Source organism: Oncorhynchus tshawytscha, linkage group LG10, assembly GCF_018296145.1.
Source record: "Oncorhynchus tshawytscha isolate Ot180627B linkage group LG10, Otsh_v2.0, whole genome shotgun sequence".
Taxonomy (NCBI): Eukaryota; Metazoa; Chordata; class Actinopteri; order Salmoniformes; family Salmonidae; genus Oncorhynchus; species Oncorhynchus tshawytscha.
In genome coordinates this window covers 14795896-14812843 of record NC_056438.1, presented here as the reverse complement: position 1 = coordinate 14812843, position 16948 = coordinate 14795896, and the positions used below count along the sequence as shown (strand labels likewise).

Sequence of the window (16948 nt, the reverse complement as noted above, 5' to 3'; positions counted from 1 at the left end):
GGAGCCAGAGAGTGGGTAAAAGACAGAGACTGAGTGACATGAGAGGGCGGAAGGATGGGAGAAACAAACTTCAAAGGAAAAGGAAGAAGACCTCTTTAAAATAAAGGCTACAATGAAACAAAAGGAGTCCAATGTTTAATATTCAGTTTAATAGATTAAATGTAAAATACAATACAAAATCCTGAGAATAGTAATTTACATAATCATTTGGTTTGTATATTTTGTTCATTAAATCAATACAAATTCACATACCACATCCCATTTCAAGCCGTACAAAATAAGACAGACACACTTAATTTGATTAAAATCGTATTACATTTATAAATAAACACTACCGTGATACTATTTTCCCAGCATCTTGACAGGCAGATCCAGAGAATTGTGTAACAATCATAGCTAGCTATGTAGCTATGACATTGTAAACAAGTCTTAAAAGACCACATATAACCCATCTGAAAGACATATGCACTAGTTCACTATGAGTCGTTCCCTTTGATTTCTTAGAGAACAGCGTGTTATAGTGGCATATCTGTCGATACTGTTGAGCTGCCTTAGGTTTTTCTTCAATTTCACAAAATGGCGTAAGCCCCATTAGAAATAGAATTCCTAGAAGGGGATCCCCATTCAAGTCGATGTATAACCGGCAGCCATTTTTGTAAGTAAGCTCACCCATATAGATTAATCCGTAATAACTGCCCAGTCCATGCTAGGAATTCTATCAGTATGCTTCAGAGTTCCTTCACTCAGTCGTTCTTCTTACTGGGCAGAGGAGAGCCGTTATCAGCCGTTTTGTAAGGCAAGGCCGATCTGTTGTCGCTAGGCGATCCTGCATTGTTGTTCCCTGCCTTCCCTTTGGTCAGAGGAGAGGATGGTGGTGAGGACTCCACCCCCTCAGGTGTGAAGTACTCGCTGATCAGTTTCTGATAGGTGGGGTGGGTGGTCAGCACACTGAACAGGTCTTCTGTAGAGATACAACCACATAGCATTGCAGTTCCAAGGGACAGTGGGACGAACAACAGGACATGGCTTTCACAATTCATCTTTCCTCGATTCCTTGCATCTGCTCTCCTTGCCTCCTTCTCATTGGAGAAAAAGGTCCTTGGAACTTCTCGAATGCTGTTGAGAAGGAGGCGAGGAGATGGGTTGCGAGGGATCTCAGAAAGACGAATTGAGAAACAGCCATAACTAGGGTCAAATCACAGACTTGGTTTGTGCCCAACAAACAGGCGGAGAAGTTTCTAATACACCACTAATAATCAAGATAAGTTTCAAGTTATTCATGTATTTGAATGTCAACATTGTTAGTGGATGGGTGCCTGGGCTTACGTTCGGTGGGCGCTCCTCTCAAGGACAGTTCAGTGTACAGTTCCTCTGTGTGGTACTGAGGACTCCCCACTAGCGCCCCCATCAGGTCAGACACGTCCACTGCAGTCAGACTGCCACTACACTCTCTGTCATACAGCTGCAGACAGTTTACACTGGGTTCAAATATATACATTTATGTAAATTTATACCATTTATATACTGTCTATGTAAAATATATTAATGTAGTTTATATAAAATATATTCATTTAGTATATAGGTTAAAGCTTCCTCTTTATACCGTAGTAACCGGACATACCGCCTGGGTGCCAGTCTATTTCTCCTCCCTTGCCAACTCCTTATTGAATTGTCATTGCAAACATGTTGGAGTTGACAAGAGCACTAACCGATCTGGGATCCAGGCTACGTATAGTACATACAGTTATAGGTTCAAACGTATAACTGCATATCGTACATACCAAGTTTAACATGTATACTCTCCACAAACACTGGGGTTCTAAATCTACTCTACACAAACACTGGGGTTCTAAATCTACTCTCCACAAACACTGGGGTTCTAAATCTACTCTACACAAACACTGGGGTTCTAAATCTACTCTACACAAACACTGGGGTTCTAAATCTACTCTCCACAAACACTGGGGTTCTAAATCTACTCTACACAAACACTGGGGTTCTAAATCTACTCTACACACACTTGGAGCAGAACTTACAGTGAATGCAGTGTGAAGGAGGGACTTAAATCCCAGAAGCCCAGAGACTGATGTCACACTTAAATAGATCTGTCTGAGGTCCACCTTGTCATCCTGGAACACACACATGTACTGTTAACACATACACAGAGTATGCAAAGTACACAACACCAAGGAATACTTATGGAAATCTACTACTTCAGTACTCGACACAGAAGCACACACACCACACTTGATGCCGGTTGGTGGTGGCCAGTTTAACCTTGGAGTAGTTTACCTTGGAGTAGAGTCCACAGATCTTAGCAGCAGTCTGTCTGTCTGTCAGTCCCAGGAGTGGTGCCAGCTCATCCACACCAGCCCTCCAACCCTGTTCTGACTGACACCTGTCAATTATCTTACTCAGTGCTGCCTCCACCTCGAACTCTCTGAGACTGAGGATGGAGAGAGAGAGAGAGATGAGAGGGGGGAGAGAGAGAGATAAGAGGGGCGAGAGAGAGAGAGAGATAGATGAGAGGGGCGGAGAGAGAGATGAGAGGGGCGGAGAGGGGCGAGAGAGATGAGAGGGGCGAGAGAGAGAGATGAGAGGGGCGAGAGAGAGAGATGAGAGGGGCGAGAGAGAGATGAGAGGGGCGAGAGAGAGAGATGAGAGGGCAAGAGAGAGAGAGAGATGAGGGGCAAGAGAGAGAGAGAGAGATGAGGGGCAAGAGAGAGAGAGAGATGAGGGGCAAGAGAGAGAGAGATGAGGGGCAAGAGAGAGAGAGAGATGAGGGGCAAGAGAGAGAGAGAGATGAGGGGCAAGAGAGAGAGAGAGAGAGAGATGAGGGGCAAGAGAGAGAGAGAGAGAGATGAGGGGCAAGAGAGAGAGAGAGATGAGGGGCAAGAGAGAGAGAGAGAGATGAGGGGCAAGAGAGAGAGAGAGAGATGAGGGGCAAGATAGAGAGAGAGATGAGGGGCAAGAGAGAGAGAGAGATGAGGGGCAAGAGAGACAGATGAGAGAGAGATGAAAGGGGCGAGAGAGAGATGAGAGGGGCGAGAAAGAGAGATGAGGGGCCCAGTAGCAAAGGGGGGACCAGCTCCATATTAATGCCCATGATATTGGAATGATGAGATGTTTAACGAGCAGGTGTCCACATACTTTTGATCATGTAGTGTACACACACGTATCTTACCCGTCTTTATGCAGCAGAGAGAGAGTTTCTCTGGCAGGTGGTTCAAGGGGGAGGGAGAGCCCTCCCAGTTTTCTGGTAGGAACACGCCCCTCCATCACATGGTCTGTCGCCGGGATGCCCAGGGTCCTGATAGACACAAGAGGTTACAGATGTTAGAATCATCTACACACATTCAGAAAATACATGCATCCAAAGCAAACAGATAGCCAAGTATACATTATGCAAATACAGAGGCAAAATTGACCACAACATGCCAAACAGTGGGAGACGTCCACAAACGACACACACACGCTGTGTAGACTCACTTGGCCATGAGTTTCTGGACATTGTCTGCATACAGATTAGGGTCATCCTTCTCCTCCTGGGAGGGGGTGTATACTGGCAGGTACTGTAGCCAATAAGAGAACATACATTTTTTACTGACAGGTATTACAGCCAATGAGAAAACAGGAAATTCTTCTTCGGTGAGTGGTCATTTTGATTATGGACAATATGGCCTTACCTCAACAGTAACGTTAGTGTAGAGCTGAGAGCAGGTGTGCCACAATGCCTCAACCCTGGAGGGAAAAACACCCCCACCAATCAGTGAAATATCATATATTGACAACTTGTTTCCAATAATATGTATGTTAAATTGAGATTTGATAATGAAGATGATAATGAGCTCTGGCGCTCATCGGATGTGGCAGGGCTTGAAAACTATTACGGACGACAAAGGGAAACCCGGACGCGAGCTGCCCTGTGACGAGAGCCTACTAGACAAGCTAAATGCCTTTTATGCTCGCTTCGAGGCAAGCAACACTGAAGCATGCACGGGAGCACCAGCTGTTCTGGATGACTGTGTGATAACACTCTCGGTAGCCGATATGAGCAAGACCCTTAAACAGGTCAACATTCACAAAGCTGCTGGGCCAGAGGGATTATCAGGACGTGTACTCAAAGCATGCGCGGACCAACTGACAAGTGTCTTCATTGACATTTTCAACATCTCCCTGACCGAGTCTGTAATACCAACATGTTTCAAGCAGACCACCATAGTCCCTGTGCCCAAGAATGCGAAGGTAACCTGCCTAAATGACTACCGACCCGTAGCACTCACATCTGTAGCCATGAATTGATTTGAAAGGCATGGCTCACATTAACACCATTATTCAAGAAACCCTAGACCCACTCCAATTCACATACAGCCCCAACAGATCCACAGATGATGCAATCTCTATTGCACTCCACACTGCCCTTTCCCACCTGGACAAAAGGAACACCTATATGTGAGAATGCTATTCATTGACTACAGCTCAGCGTTCAACACCATAGTGCCCACGAAGCTCATCACTAAGCTACTGACCCTGGGACTAAACACACCCCTCTGCACTGGACTTTCTGACGGGCCGCCCTCAGGTGGTAAGGGTAGGCAACAACACGTCTGCCACGCTGATCCTCAACACTGGGACCCCTCAGGGGTGCGTACTTAGTCCCCTCCTGTACTCCATGTTCACCCATGACTGCATGGCCAAACACGACTCCAACACCATCAGTAAGTTTGCTGACAACACAACAGTGGTAGGGCTGATCACCGACAACGATGATACAGCCTATAGGGAGGTCAGAACTGGCAGTATGGCGCCAGGACAAAAACTTCTTCCTCAAAGTGAGCAAGAAAAAGAAGCTGATCGTTGACTACAGGAAAAGATGGGCCGAACAGGCCCCCATTAACATCGACGGGGTTGTAGTGGAGCGGGTCGAGAGTTTCAAGTTCCTTGGTGTCCACATCACCAACAAACTATCATGGTCCAAACACACCAAGACGGTTATTAAGAGAACATGACAAAACCTTTTCCCCCTCAGGAGACTGAAAAGATTTGTCATGGGTCCCCAGATCCTCAAAAAGTTATACAGCTGCACCATCGAGAGCATCCTGATCAGTTGCATCACCGCCTGGTACGGAAACTGCTTGGCATCTGACTGTAAGGCGCTACAAAGGGTAGTGTGTACGGCCCAGAACATCACTGGGGCCAAGCTCCCTGCCATCTAGGACCTATATAATAGGCGGTGTCAGAGGAAAGCCCATAAAATTGTCCGAGACTCCAGTCACCCAAGTCATAGACTGTTTTCTCTGCTACCGCACGGCAAGCGGTACCGGAGCGCCAAGTCTAGGTCCAAAAGTCTCCTTAAAAGCTTCTACCCCCAAGCCATAAGACTGCTGAACAATTAATAATTAACAATTAACACCACCCCTCCCCTCATTTGTTTTGTACACTGCTGCTACTCGCTGTTTATGATCTATGCATAGTCACTTCAGATTACCTCAACTAACCTGTACACTGACTCGGTACCGGTACCTCCTCTATATGGCCTCGTTGTTATTTTATTGTGTTACTTTTTTATTATGTTTTACTTTAGTTCTTGAACTGCACTGTTGGTTATTAAGGGCTTGTAAGTAAACATTTTACGGTAAGGTCAACACTTGTTGTATTCGGCGCATGGGACAAATAAGGATTGATTTGAATGATTATTAGACGTTTTTATTTCGTATAGATGGTGTCTTACCAGGTAGTTCCCCTGTGGGTCCAGCGCACAGTATCCTAGAAAGTAAGCATGTTTTTAACAGGGCATAGAAATAATAACTCTAGAAGGTGAACTGCCATGTGCAGACAGTACATCATGGGCCTACGTCTGACTGTACAGGCATGCTGTGGGGCCACGAGAGTTCCAACATCCACAAACATTAACTATGATTATAAACCACATGCTACTTCTTTATACGACAAGGTAGGGTGCTCTCAGTCACAATTCCAATGCGCTCCGGGTTAAAATCCCACAAGCCCAACCTTAGCCATTAGTGGGGGGGAAATGCAAAACTGACCCAAGATAAGCATCTAGTGCCAACTTCAAGTTTCAATGTCACATGCACACGTACAGTGCATAGTCTTTCTTTCTTGCTAGCTGTAACCCCAACAATGTAATACTAGAAATAACAACGTAGAACAAAACACAAGATATAAACACAAGTAGCAAGTAAGCATACTATATACAAGGTCAGTTCCAGTACCATATTTACAATGTGCAGGAATACTGGAGTGATGGAGGTAGATATGTATAGGGGTAAAGGTACTATATACAGGGTCGGTTCCAATACCATATTTACAATATGCAGGAATACTGGAGTCATGGAGGTAGATATGTATAGGGGTAAAGGTACTATATACAGGGTCAGTTCCAGTACCATATTTACAATGTGCAGGAATACTGGAGTGATGGAGGTAGATACAGTGCCTTGCAAAAGTATTCAGCCCCCTTGAACTTTGCGACCTTTTGCCACATTTCAGGCTTCAAACATAAAGATATAAAACTGTATTTTTTTGTGAAGAATCAACAACAAGTGGGACACAATCATGAAGTGGAACGACATTTATTGGATATTTCAAACTTTTTTAACAAATCAAAAACTGAAAAATTGGGCGTGCAAAATTATTCAGCCCCCTTAAGTTAATACTTTGTAGCTGCGATTACAGCTGTAAGTCGTTTGGGGTATGTCTCTATCAGTTTTGCACATCGAGAGACTGAAATTTTTTTCCCATTCCTCCTTGCAAAACAGCTCGAGCTCAGTGAGGTTGGATAATTTCAATGGCTCAGACACAAGAGGTATGTGGCAGGGTCTACAGTAGGGTCTACAGTCAATTACGGACTACAAGAAGAAAACCAGCCCAGTTACGGACCAGGATGTCTTGCTCCCAGGCAGACTAAATAACTTTTTTGCCCGCTTTGAGGACAACACAGTGGCACTGACACGGCCTGCGACGAAAACATGCGGCCTCTCCTTCACTGCAGCCGAGGTGAGTAAAACATTTAAACGTGTTAACCCTCGCAAGGCTGCAGGGCCAGACGGCATCCCCAGCCGCGCCCTCAGAGCATGCGCAGACCAGCTGGCTGGTGTGTTTACGGACATATTCAATCGATCCCTATACCAGTCTGCTGTTCCCACATGCTTCAAGAGGGCCACCATTGTTCCTGTTCCCAAGAAAGCTAAGGTAACTGAGCTAAACGACTACCGCCCCGTAGCACTCACTTCCGTCATCATGAAGTGCTTTGAGAGACTAGTCAAGGACCATATCACCTCCACCCTACCTGACACCCTAGACCCACTCCAATTTGCTTACCACCCAAATAGGTCCACAGACGATGCAATCTCAACCACACTGCACACTGCCCTAACCCATCTGAACAAGAGGAATACCTATGTGAGAATGCTGTTCATCGACTACAGCTCGGCATTTAACACCATAGTACCCTCCAAGCTCGTCATCAAGCTCGAGACCCTGGATCTCGACCCCGCCCTGTGCAACTGGGTACTGGACTTCCTGACGGGCCGCCCCCAGGTGGTGAGGGTAGGCAAACAACATCTCCACCCCGCTGATCCTCAACACTGGGGCCCCACAAGGGTGCGTTCTGAGCCCTCTCCTGTACTCCCTGTTCACCCATGACTGCGTGGCCACGCACGCCTCCAACTCAATCATCAAGTTTGCGGACGACACAACAGTGGTAGGCTTGATTACCAACAACGACGAGACGGCCTACAGGGAGGAGGTGAGGGCCCTCGGAGTGTGGTGTCAGGAAAATAACCTCACACTCAACGTCAACAAAACTAAGGAGATGATTGTGGACTTCAGGAAACAGCAGAGGGAACACCCCCCTATCCACAAGGGCCCTCGGAGTGTGGTGTCAGGAAAATAACCTCACACTCAACGTCAACAAAACTAAGGAGATGATTGTGGACTTCAGGAAACAGCAGAGGGAACACCCCCCTATCCACATCAATGGAACAGTAGTGGAGAGGGTAGTAAGTTTTAAGTTCCTCGGCATACACATCACAGACAAACTGAATTGGTCCACTCACACAGACAGCATCGTGAAGAAGGCGCAGCAGCGCCTCTTCAACCTCAGGAGGCTGAAGAAATTCGGCTTGTCACCAAAAGCACTCAAACTTCTACAGATGCACAATCGAGAGCATCCTGGCGGGCTGTATCACCGCCTGGTACGGCAACTGCTCCACCCACAACCGTAAGGCTCTCCAGAGGGTAGTGAGGTCTGCACAACGCATCACCCCGGGGGCAAACTACCTGCCCTCCAGGACACCTACACCACCCGATGTTACAGGAAGGCCATAAAGATCATCAAGGACAACAACCACCCGAGCCACTGCTTGTTCACCCCGCTATCATCCAGAAGGCGAGGTCAGTACAGGTGCATCAAAGCTGGGACCAAGAGACTGAAAAACAGCTTCTATCTCAAGGCCATCAGACTGTTAAACAGCAACCACTAACACTGAGTGGCCGCTGCCAACACACTGTCAATGACACTGACTCAACTCCAGCCACTTTAATAATGGGAATTGATGGGAAATGATGTAAAATATATCACTAGCCACTTTAAACAATGCTACCTAATATGTTTACATACCCTACATTATTCATCTCATATGTATACGTATATACTGTACTCTATATCATCTACTGCATCCTTATGTAATTACATGTATCACTAGCCACTTTAACTATGCCACTTTGTTTACATACTCATCTCATATGTATATACCGTACTCGATACCATCTACTGTATCTTGCCTATGCTGCTCTGTACCATCACTCATTCATATATCTCTATGTACATATTCTCATCCCCTTACACTGTGCATAAGACAGTCGTTTTGGAATTGTTAGTTAGATTACTTGTTGGTTATTACTGCATTGTCGGAACTAGAAGCACAAGCATTTCGCTACACTCGCATTAACATCTGCTAACCATTTGTATGTGACAAATTTGATTTGATTTGAGAGCATTTGTGAACAGCAGTTTTCAGTTCTTTCCACAGATTCTCGATTGGATTCAGGTCTGGACTTTGACTTGGCCATTCTAACACCTGGATATGTTTATTTTTGAACCATTCCATTGTAGATTTTGCTTTATGTTTTGGATCATTGTCTTGTTGGAAGACAAATCTCCGGCCCAGTCTCAGGTCTTTTGCAGACTCCATCAGGTTTTCTTCCAGAATGGTCCTGTATTTGGCTCCATCCATCTTCCCATCAATTTTAACCATCTTCCCTGTCCCTGCTGAAGAAAAGCAGGCCCAAACCATGATGCTGCCACCACCATGTTTGACAGTGGGGATGGTGTGTTCAGGGTGATGAGCTGTGTTACTTTTACGCCAAACATAACGTTTAGCATTGTTGCCAAAACGTTCAATTTTGGTTTCATCTGACCAGAGCACCTTCTTCCACATGTTTGGTGTGTCTCCCAGGTGGCTTGTGGCAAACTTTAAACAACACTTTTTATGGATATCTTTAAGAAATGGCTTTCTTCTTGCCACTCTTCCATAAAGGCCAGATTTGTGCAATATACGACTGATTGTTGTCCTATGGACAGAGTCTCCCACCTCAGCTGTAGATCTCTGCAGTTCATCCAGAGTGATCATGGGCCTCTTGGCTGCATCTCTGATCAGTCTTCTCCTTGTATGAGCTGAAAGTTTAGAGGGTCTTGGTAGATTTGCAGTGGTCTGATACTCCTTCCATTTCAATATTATCGCTTGCACAGTGCTCCTTGGGATGTTTAAAGCTTGGGAAATCTTTTTGTATCCAAATCCGGCTTTAAACTTCTTCACAACAGTATCTCGGACCTGCCTGGTGTGTTCCTTGTTCTTCATGATGCTCTCTGCACTTTTAACAGACCTCTGAGACTATCACAGTGCAGGTGCATTTATACGGAGACTTGATTACACACAGGTGGATTGTATTTATCATCATTAGTCATTTAGGTCAACATTGGATCATTCAGCAATCTTCACTGAACTTCTGGAGAGAGTTTGCTGCACTGAAAGTAAAGGGGCTGAATAATTTTGCACGCCCAATTTTTCAGTTTTTGATTTGTTAAAAAAGTTTGAAATATCCAATAAATGTCGTTCCACTTCATGATTGTGTCCCACTTGTTGTTGATTCTTCACAAAAAAATACAGTTTTATATCTTTATGTTTGAAGCCTGAAGTGTGGCAAAAGGTCGCAAAGTTCAAAGGGGCTGAATACTTTCGCAAGGCACTGTATGTATAGGGGTAAGGGTACTATATACAGGGTCAGTTCCAATACCATATTTACAATATGCAGGAATACTGGAGTCATGGAGGTAGATATGTATAGGGCTAAGGGTACTATATACAGGGTCAGTTTCAGTACCATATTTACAATGTGCAGGAATGCTGGAGTGATGGAGGTAGATATGTATAGGGGTAAGGGTACTATATACAGGGTCAGTTTCAGTACCATATTTACAATGTGCAGGAATGCTGGAGTGATGGAGGTAGATATGTATAGGGGTAAAGGTACTAGGCAACAGGATAAGATAAACAGAGTAGCAGCAGCGCACATGATGATTGTATGTGAGGGGATGTGTGTAGAGTCAGTTCAAATGTATGTGCAACTTCACCCTACACCTTCCGCTGCGTCGGAATGTAAACTACGAGTGACAGTGCTGCTTCCCCTGACAACATGCACCCCTGGAGCCAGCGCTTCCATCCCTCCGTTCTGACACTCAATTTCTCTGCTGTATCCCAATACTGACGCAGTCCAGTCTACTCACCAGTTTGTTGGGGTAGTGCAGCAGGACAGGTTGGACTGGGACTCCAGCTAGGAAGGCACCTAGGAGGGAGACAAAACAGCAAACCAGTCAGCTCACCCTCTTATGTAACACAACATACCATACATTACTTTAGGTGTAGAAGAAGTGACATTCTTTATGATGTTCTCACCAACCCGGGGTTCAAATACTATTTTAAATTATCTCAACTACTTTATCTGGGCTTGATTGAGCTTGACTGGCACAATGGAACCAGTAGAATAGTCACAAAAGTGCAAACCCCACCCATCTGGCACCCTAAGCAGGCTAAAGCAAAGGCAAAAAGCATTTGAAAGATTTCAAATATTATCTGAACCCAGGTCTAAATCTCACCAGGTTTGAACTTTATGAGAGTGGTGCCGTTCGTCGTGGTGCCTTCTGGGAACATCAGCATCTGGCCATGAGAGAAAGGGAGACTGTTTGATGAATAGAGACAATGAGAGCGATGGGAATTTAGAAAGCAAGGGAGTTCGTAGAACCAGTTCTATGTTCTCCCATCAGGAAGGTTCATTCGGAGGAGGGACTGATGAATAGAGGTGTGTTAAACCAGTTCTATGTTCTCCCATCAGGAAGGTTCATTCGGAGGAGGGACTGATGAATAGAGGTGTGTTAAACCAGTTCTATGAAAGCCGTCCCTTCATCAGTAAAGTTCATTGTTGGCCGCCAGTAACATTATTCGAACATGACATACCGGTATTGCAAGTCAACAAAGTTGTAGTGCTATATGACGCAAGACTGATGCAGTGAGGTTCATGTGTAACTGGTGGGATCTGAACCAGAGTCTTCTGTCTTCACCATTAGACCAAGAGGAAATCCTTGTAGTCTGCTAGCAACAATTGGGTTTGCATGTCTCAGGCAGGGCTTCTACGTTACACCAGTTCCCCCATGAGCCTAATTTGCCCTTTGACCCCTGCTTACCTGTGGCCAGTAGCCATTGGAGGTGAGCCTCTCTTTGATCTGAACGACAGCCCGTTTCCTGGATTCTGGATTCTTCCTGTTTACCAACACTGACTGGTTAAACTCCAGGAGGGCTGAGAGAGAGAAAAGACAAACCATACACACGACTGTTATAATGTGACATAGCCAAATTGACATGATAATTATATTCATTAGGACACAAACGCCACTGAAGTGCTACTGAAGAGAGGAGAGGGAGAGACTTAAACTCTATAGGGAGAGAGAGACTAGAGAGAACAGACAGGGAAATGTGAGAGAGAGAGGGAGAGAGAGACTAGAGAGAACAGACAGGGAAATGTGAGAGAGAGAGGGAGAGAGAGACTAGAGAGAACAGACAGGGAGATGTGTGAGAGAGAGAGGGAGAGAGAGACTAGAGAGAACAGACAGGGAGATTTGTGAGAGAGAGAGGGAGAGAGAGACTAGAGAGAACAGACAGGGACATGTGAGAGAGCGAGAGAGAGAGAGAGACTAGAGAGAACAGACAGGGACATGTGAGAGAGAGAGACTAGAGAGAACAGACAGGGACATGTGAGAGAGAGAGAGAGAGAGAGAGAGACTAGAGAGAACAGACAGGGAATTGTGAGAGAGAGAGAGAGAGAGAGACTAGAGAGAACAGACAGGGACATGTGTGAGAGAGAGAGAGAGACTAGAGAGAACAGACAGGGACATGTGAGAGAGAGAGAGACTAGAGAGAACAGACAGGGACATGTGAGAGAGAGAGAGACTAGAGAGAACAGACAGGGACAGAGAAAGAGAGAGAGAGGGAGAGAGAGACAGGGACATGTGAGAGAGAGAGAGAGACTAGAGAGAACAGACAGGGACATGTGAGAGAGAGAGAGAGAGAGAGAGACTAGAGAGAACAGACAGGGACATGTGAGAAGAGAGAGAGACTAGAGAGAACAGACAGGGAATTGTGAGAGAGAGAGACTAGAGAGAACAGACAGGGAATTGTGAGAGAGAGAGACTAGAGAGAACAGACAGGGAAATGTGAGAGAGAGAGAGAGACTAGAGAGAACAGACAGGGAAATGTGAGAGAGAGAGAGACTAGAGAGAACAGACAGAGAAATGTGAGAGAGAGAGAGACTAGAGAGAACAGACAGAGAAATGTGAGAGAGAGAGAGACTAGAGAGAACAGACAGGGAAATGTGAGAGAGAGAGAGACTAGAGAGAACAGACAGGGAAATGTGAGAGAGAGAGAGACTAGAGAGAACAGACAGGGAAATGTGAGAGGTGGCAAGGAAGAGGGAGGAGAGGAGGGGATGGAAAAGTTGAAGGAGAAAGATGGAATGTGGGGAAAGAGAGTGCAGGACAAAGAGACAAGAGACTAAGAGGGGGAAGGTGTGAAAGAAAATGAGGGAAAATACAACTTTAGCACACATTCAGAAGAGAGTCATGAGAGTTGTGTTCAAATATTCATTAGTTCCTTGTGCTGTTGGATTACTAAATGCAAAGTAGACTGTATCGGTATATGTACTTATCTAGTGCAGTTGGGACAGTGGTTGTTTGTGAGTGAATGTATTAATGTATTAATGATGGACTGACTGGTTTAAATGTGTATTATGTGAAAATGTATGATGTGAAAATGTATGTGATTCTTTTAATGAAGGTGATGCCAAAGAAAAATGTCCATCCTGTCTCTTTAAAAGGGCAACTTTGACCCAGAACCTCTCCCAGTCTCCCACAAAACACTCACCCCCTATAACGGGAATGCTTTGGTTCTCTGATCTAGACACCACCGTAGGCAGCTGGGTTTCCGTCAGCACCAACATATCCAGGAAGCTACTGTGAGGTGCCACTGCCAACACAGGAGCCTCCTTATGCCCCGCCCTACAACCTTTGACCTGGAACCAGAAGAACCCCAGGAAGAAAAACACTGCCCGGCTAAGGAACCAGATGATGGGGTGTAGTAACCATCTCCTCCACCCAGTCGTTACTGGCCGGGACCGTTCCGCCTCTGAGAGGCCAGCCAATCGGAGCCGGGCAATAGGCCACATGATCAGGAAGCAGAGGACAGCCAGAAAAACTCGTATGGGGACGAGGATGGAGCCCAACACCATGCCCTGTGGATGGGAGGGACAGGGATATGATCATATATGGAGGATATTATGTTGCATAGCGTAGGTTGAAGTCGGAAGATGACATACACCTTAGCCAAATACATTTAAACTCAGTTTTTCACAATTCCCGACATTTAATCCTAGTAAACATTCCTTGTTTTAGGTCAGTTAGGATCACCACTTTATTGTAAGAATGTGAAATGTCTGAATAATAGTAGAGAGAATGATTTATTTCTGCTTTTGTTTCTTTTTCAGGTCCGCCCACACATTTTCTATGGGATTGAGGTCAGGGCTTTGTGATGGCCACTCCAATACTTTGAATTTGTTGTCCTTAAGCCATTTTGCAACAACTTTGGAAGTATGCTTGGGGTCATTGTCTATTTGGAAGACCCACTTGCGACCAGCTTTAATTTCCTGACTGATGTCTCGAGATGTTGCTTCAAGAAATCCACATATTTTTCCCTCCTCATTCTGCCATCTATTTTGTGAAGTGAACCAGGCCCTCCTGCAGAACCCGCACAACATGATGCTGCCACCCCCGTGCTTCACGGTTGGGATGGTGTTCTTCGGCTTGCAAGCCTCCCCCTTTTTCCTCCAAACATAACGATGGACATTATGGCCATACAGTTCTATTTTTGTTTCATCAGACCAGAGGAAATTTCTCCAAAAAGTACGATCTTTGTCTCCATGTGCAGTTGCAAACTGTAGTCTGGTTTTGTTTTTGGAACAGTGGCTTCTTCCTTGCTGTGCAGCCTTTCAGGTTATGTCGATATAGGACTTGTTTTACTGTGGATATATATACTTTTGTACCTGTTTCCTCCAGCATCTTCACAAGGTCTTTAGCTGAGGTTCTGGGATTGATTTGCACTTTTCACACCAAAGTACGTTCATCTCTAGGAGTCAAAACACGTCTCCTTCCTGAGCGGTATGACGGCTGCATGGTCCCATGGTGTTTATACTTGTGTACTATTGTTTGTAAAGATGAACGTGGTACCTTCAGGCGTTTGGAAATTGCTCCAAAGTATGAACCAGACTTGTGGAGGTCTAAAAAAAAAATTCTGAGGTCTTGGCTGATTTCTTTAGATTTTCCCATGATGTCAAGCAAAGAGGCACTGAGTTAGAAGGTAGGTTTTGAAATACACCCACAGGTACACCTCCAATTGACTCAAATGATGTCAATTAGCCTATCAGAAGCTTCTAAAGCCATGACACCATTTTCCGTAATTTCTCAAGCTGTTTTGAAGGCACAGTACATTTAGAGTATGTAAACTTCTGACCCACTGGTATTGTGATACAGTGAATTATAAGTGAAATAATCTGTCTGTAAACAATTGTTGGAAAAATGACTTGTGTTATGCACAAAGTAGATGTCCTAACCGACTTGCCAAAACTATAGTTTGTTAACAAGAAATTTGTGGAGTGGTTGAAAAACGAGTTTTAATGACTTCAACTGTATCATACATGCATTGCACACAGACATACATCCCTTTCATATTTATTTGGACAGTGAAGCTAAAACGTTTAATTTGCCTCTATACTCGAGCATTTTGAATTTGAGATCAAATATTTCATGAGTCGACAGTACAGAATGTCACTTTTTATTTGTGGGTATTTTCATACATATCTGTTTTATTTGAAGGTGTCAAGTATTTGGACAAATTCCCTTAGTGTATTAAAGTACACAAAAGTTTAGTTTTCGGTCCCATATTCATAGCACACAATGACTACATCAAACTTGTTGACTACCAACTTGTTGGAGGCATTTGCATTTCGTTTTGGTTGTGTTTTCAGATCATGTTGTGCCCAATAGTAACTGAATGGTGAATAATGTAGTGTCATTTTTATTATAAATAAGAATATTCTATATTTCTGAACACTTCATTTAATGAACTACATTAAATGTGGACGCTACCATGATTACAGATAATCATTAATCAATCGTGAAGAATGATCAGTGTGAAAGTGGTATAAATATAATGTAGCCTGCCGGGCAGCCGCTAGTGGGCGCTATGTCTGGATAGTTGAGATCCATAACGCCCACTGGCGGCTGACCAGGTTAGGCATAATGGTGAGAGGTTAGCATGTTTTGGAGGTATGATCGTTGTGCAGCTCTTACCACATTTCCTCAAGCATAATAAGACAACTCACCCTTATTAACTGCGCCCTGGTCAGTTTCAACGTGTGCACAAATGGGTGTTGGGAAGAATAAGTTGCTTGGTGACTGTTCTGCCTCTCCATGGCGACGAGGCAAGCCTTGACAGATCAAACCAGATTTCAAATTAACCCTTTCAGCTTTGTTGTGTGAGCTATTCACTGAATGGTAATACATATGCCGTAGAGTCGAAAGTTAATTCCGCTGCAACTGTTTTGCTTTGCATAAAACCTGATATCTCAAAATGTGTCTAGATACAGAGAGCGAAGGACAGGAGACCGAGTGCGAAAAAGCTGGTTGGATAAAAAATAAAGACTAGTCCAAAATGAAAACTAGCCAAGTGAAGACGTGAACCCGTACAAAACAAACAAAAAATCCCAAACGTTGATTTATTGTACTACAACACAATGAACGTTATAAGAAAGGTGCGCTAGCGTCCTTGCACATAAAGTAAAAGAATAACAACAACCTGGGTAGTTAGTCCATCCTTTTAACATACCACACATGTCACGCCCTTCAGAAAGACATGACAAGTGAAAGACTCCGACAATGGGAGGATTCGATTATGCTGAGCCGCGAGACACCGGTCTATGGACTGTGACGTGAACGGGGAAAAGCGGTAAGGGAGGAGTACCCTCTCAAAAAGAACAATAATATGTGCTGCTTGGTCATTTTGTTAACAAGGCAGCATGGTGCATCGTCCAGAAACGTACATATCATTTCCATAAAGTATATTTTTTAATTTTCAAACGACTTTTCATTGGTAAGGCAGATATGGCAATCAATTTAGCATATGCTACTCATTACCCCACATGCTTAATTACATCACTTTTGTTTTAAGACGACGTCGCCGTGGGCTTTGAACGGGCACCTGGCTCACGCCTAGGAGGCAGCCCGGTTCCAAAACGAATGCGATCAAATTTCACCCGGTGCAAAACA

The 16948-nt window shown here is 44.6% G+C and overlaps 1 protein-coding gene across 3 annotated transcripts; it reads right to left on the bottom strand.

Moving 5' to 3' along the window:
• Positions 1 to 127: 127 nt before the first annotated feature.
• On the bottom strand, positions 128 to 16544 carry LOC112259741 (lysophospholipid acyltransferase LPCAT4). 3 transcript variants are annotated; one of them, XM_024434366.2, is made up of 14 exons: positions 16479 to 16544; positions 16006 to 16110; positions 13494 to 13860; positions 11762 to 11874; positions 11177 to 11237; positions 10808 to 10866; positions 5732 to 5766; positions 3687 to 3741; positions 3490 to 3572; positions 3185 to 3310; positions 2293 to 2446; positions 2037 to 2129; positions 1327 to 1462; positions 128 to 961 (listed from the first exon to the last, which is right to left on the bottom strand). In XM_024434366.2, exons 2-14 carry the CDS (start codon positions 16093 to 16095, stop codon positions 744 to 746), a joined length of 1590 nt encoding a protein of 529 aa, XP_024290134.1. In that variant the 5' UTR covers positions 16096 to 16110; positions 16479 to 16544; the 3' UTR covers positions 128 to 743. The 3 variants fall into 3 exon arrangements, with proteins under 3 accessions (XP_024290134.1, XP_042185427.1, XP_024290135.1); XM_024434367.1 differs by lacking the exons at positions 128 to 961; positions 16479 to 16544 and adding an exon at positions 968 to 1116 and having other exon boundaries at positions 16006 to 16472; XM_042329493.1 differs by lacking the exons at positions 13494 to 13860; positions 16479 to 16544 and having other exon boundaries at positions 16006 to 16472.
• Between the last annotated feature and the right edge of the window lie 404 nt (positions 16545 to 16948).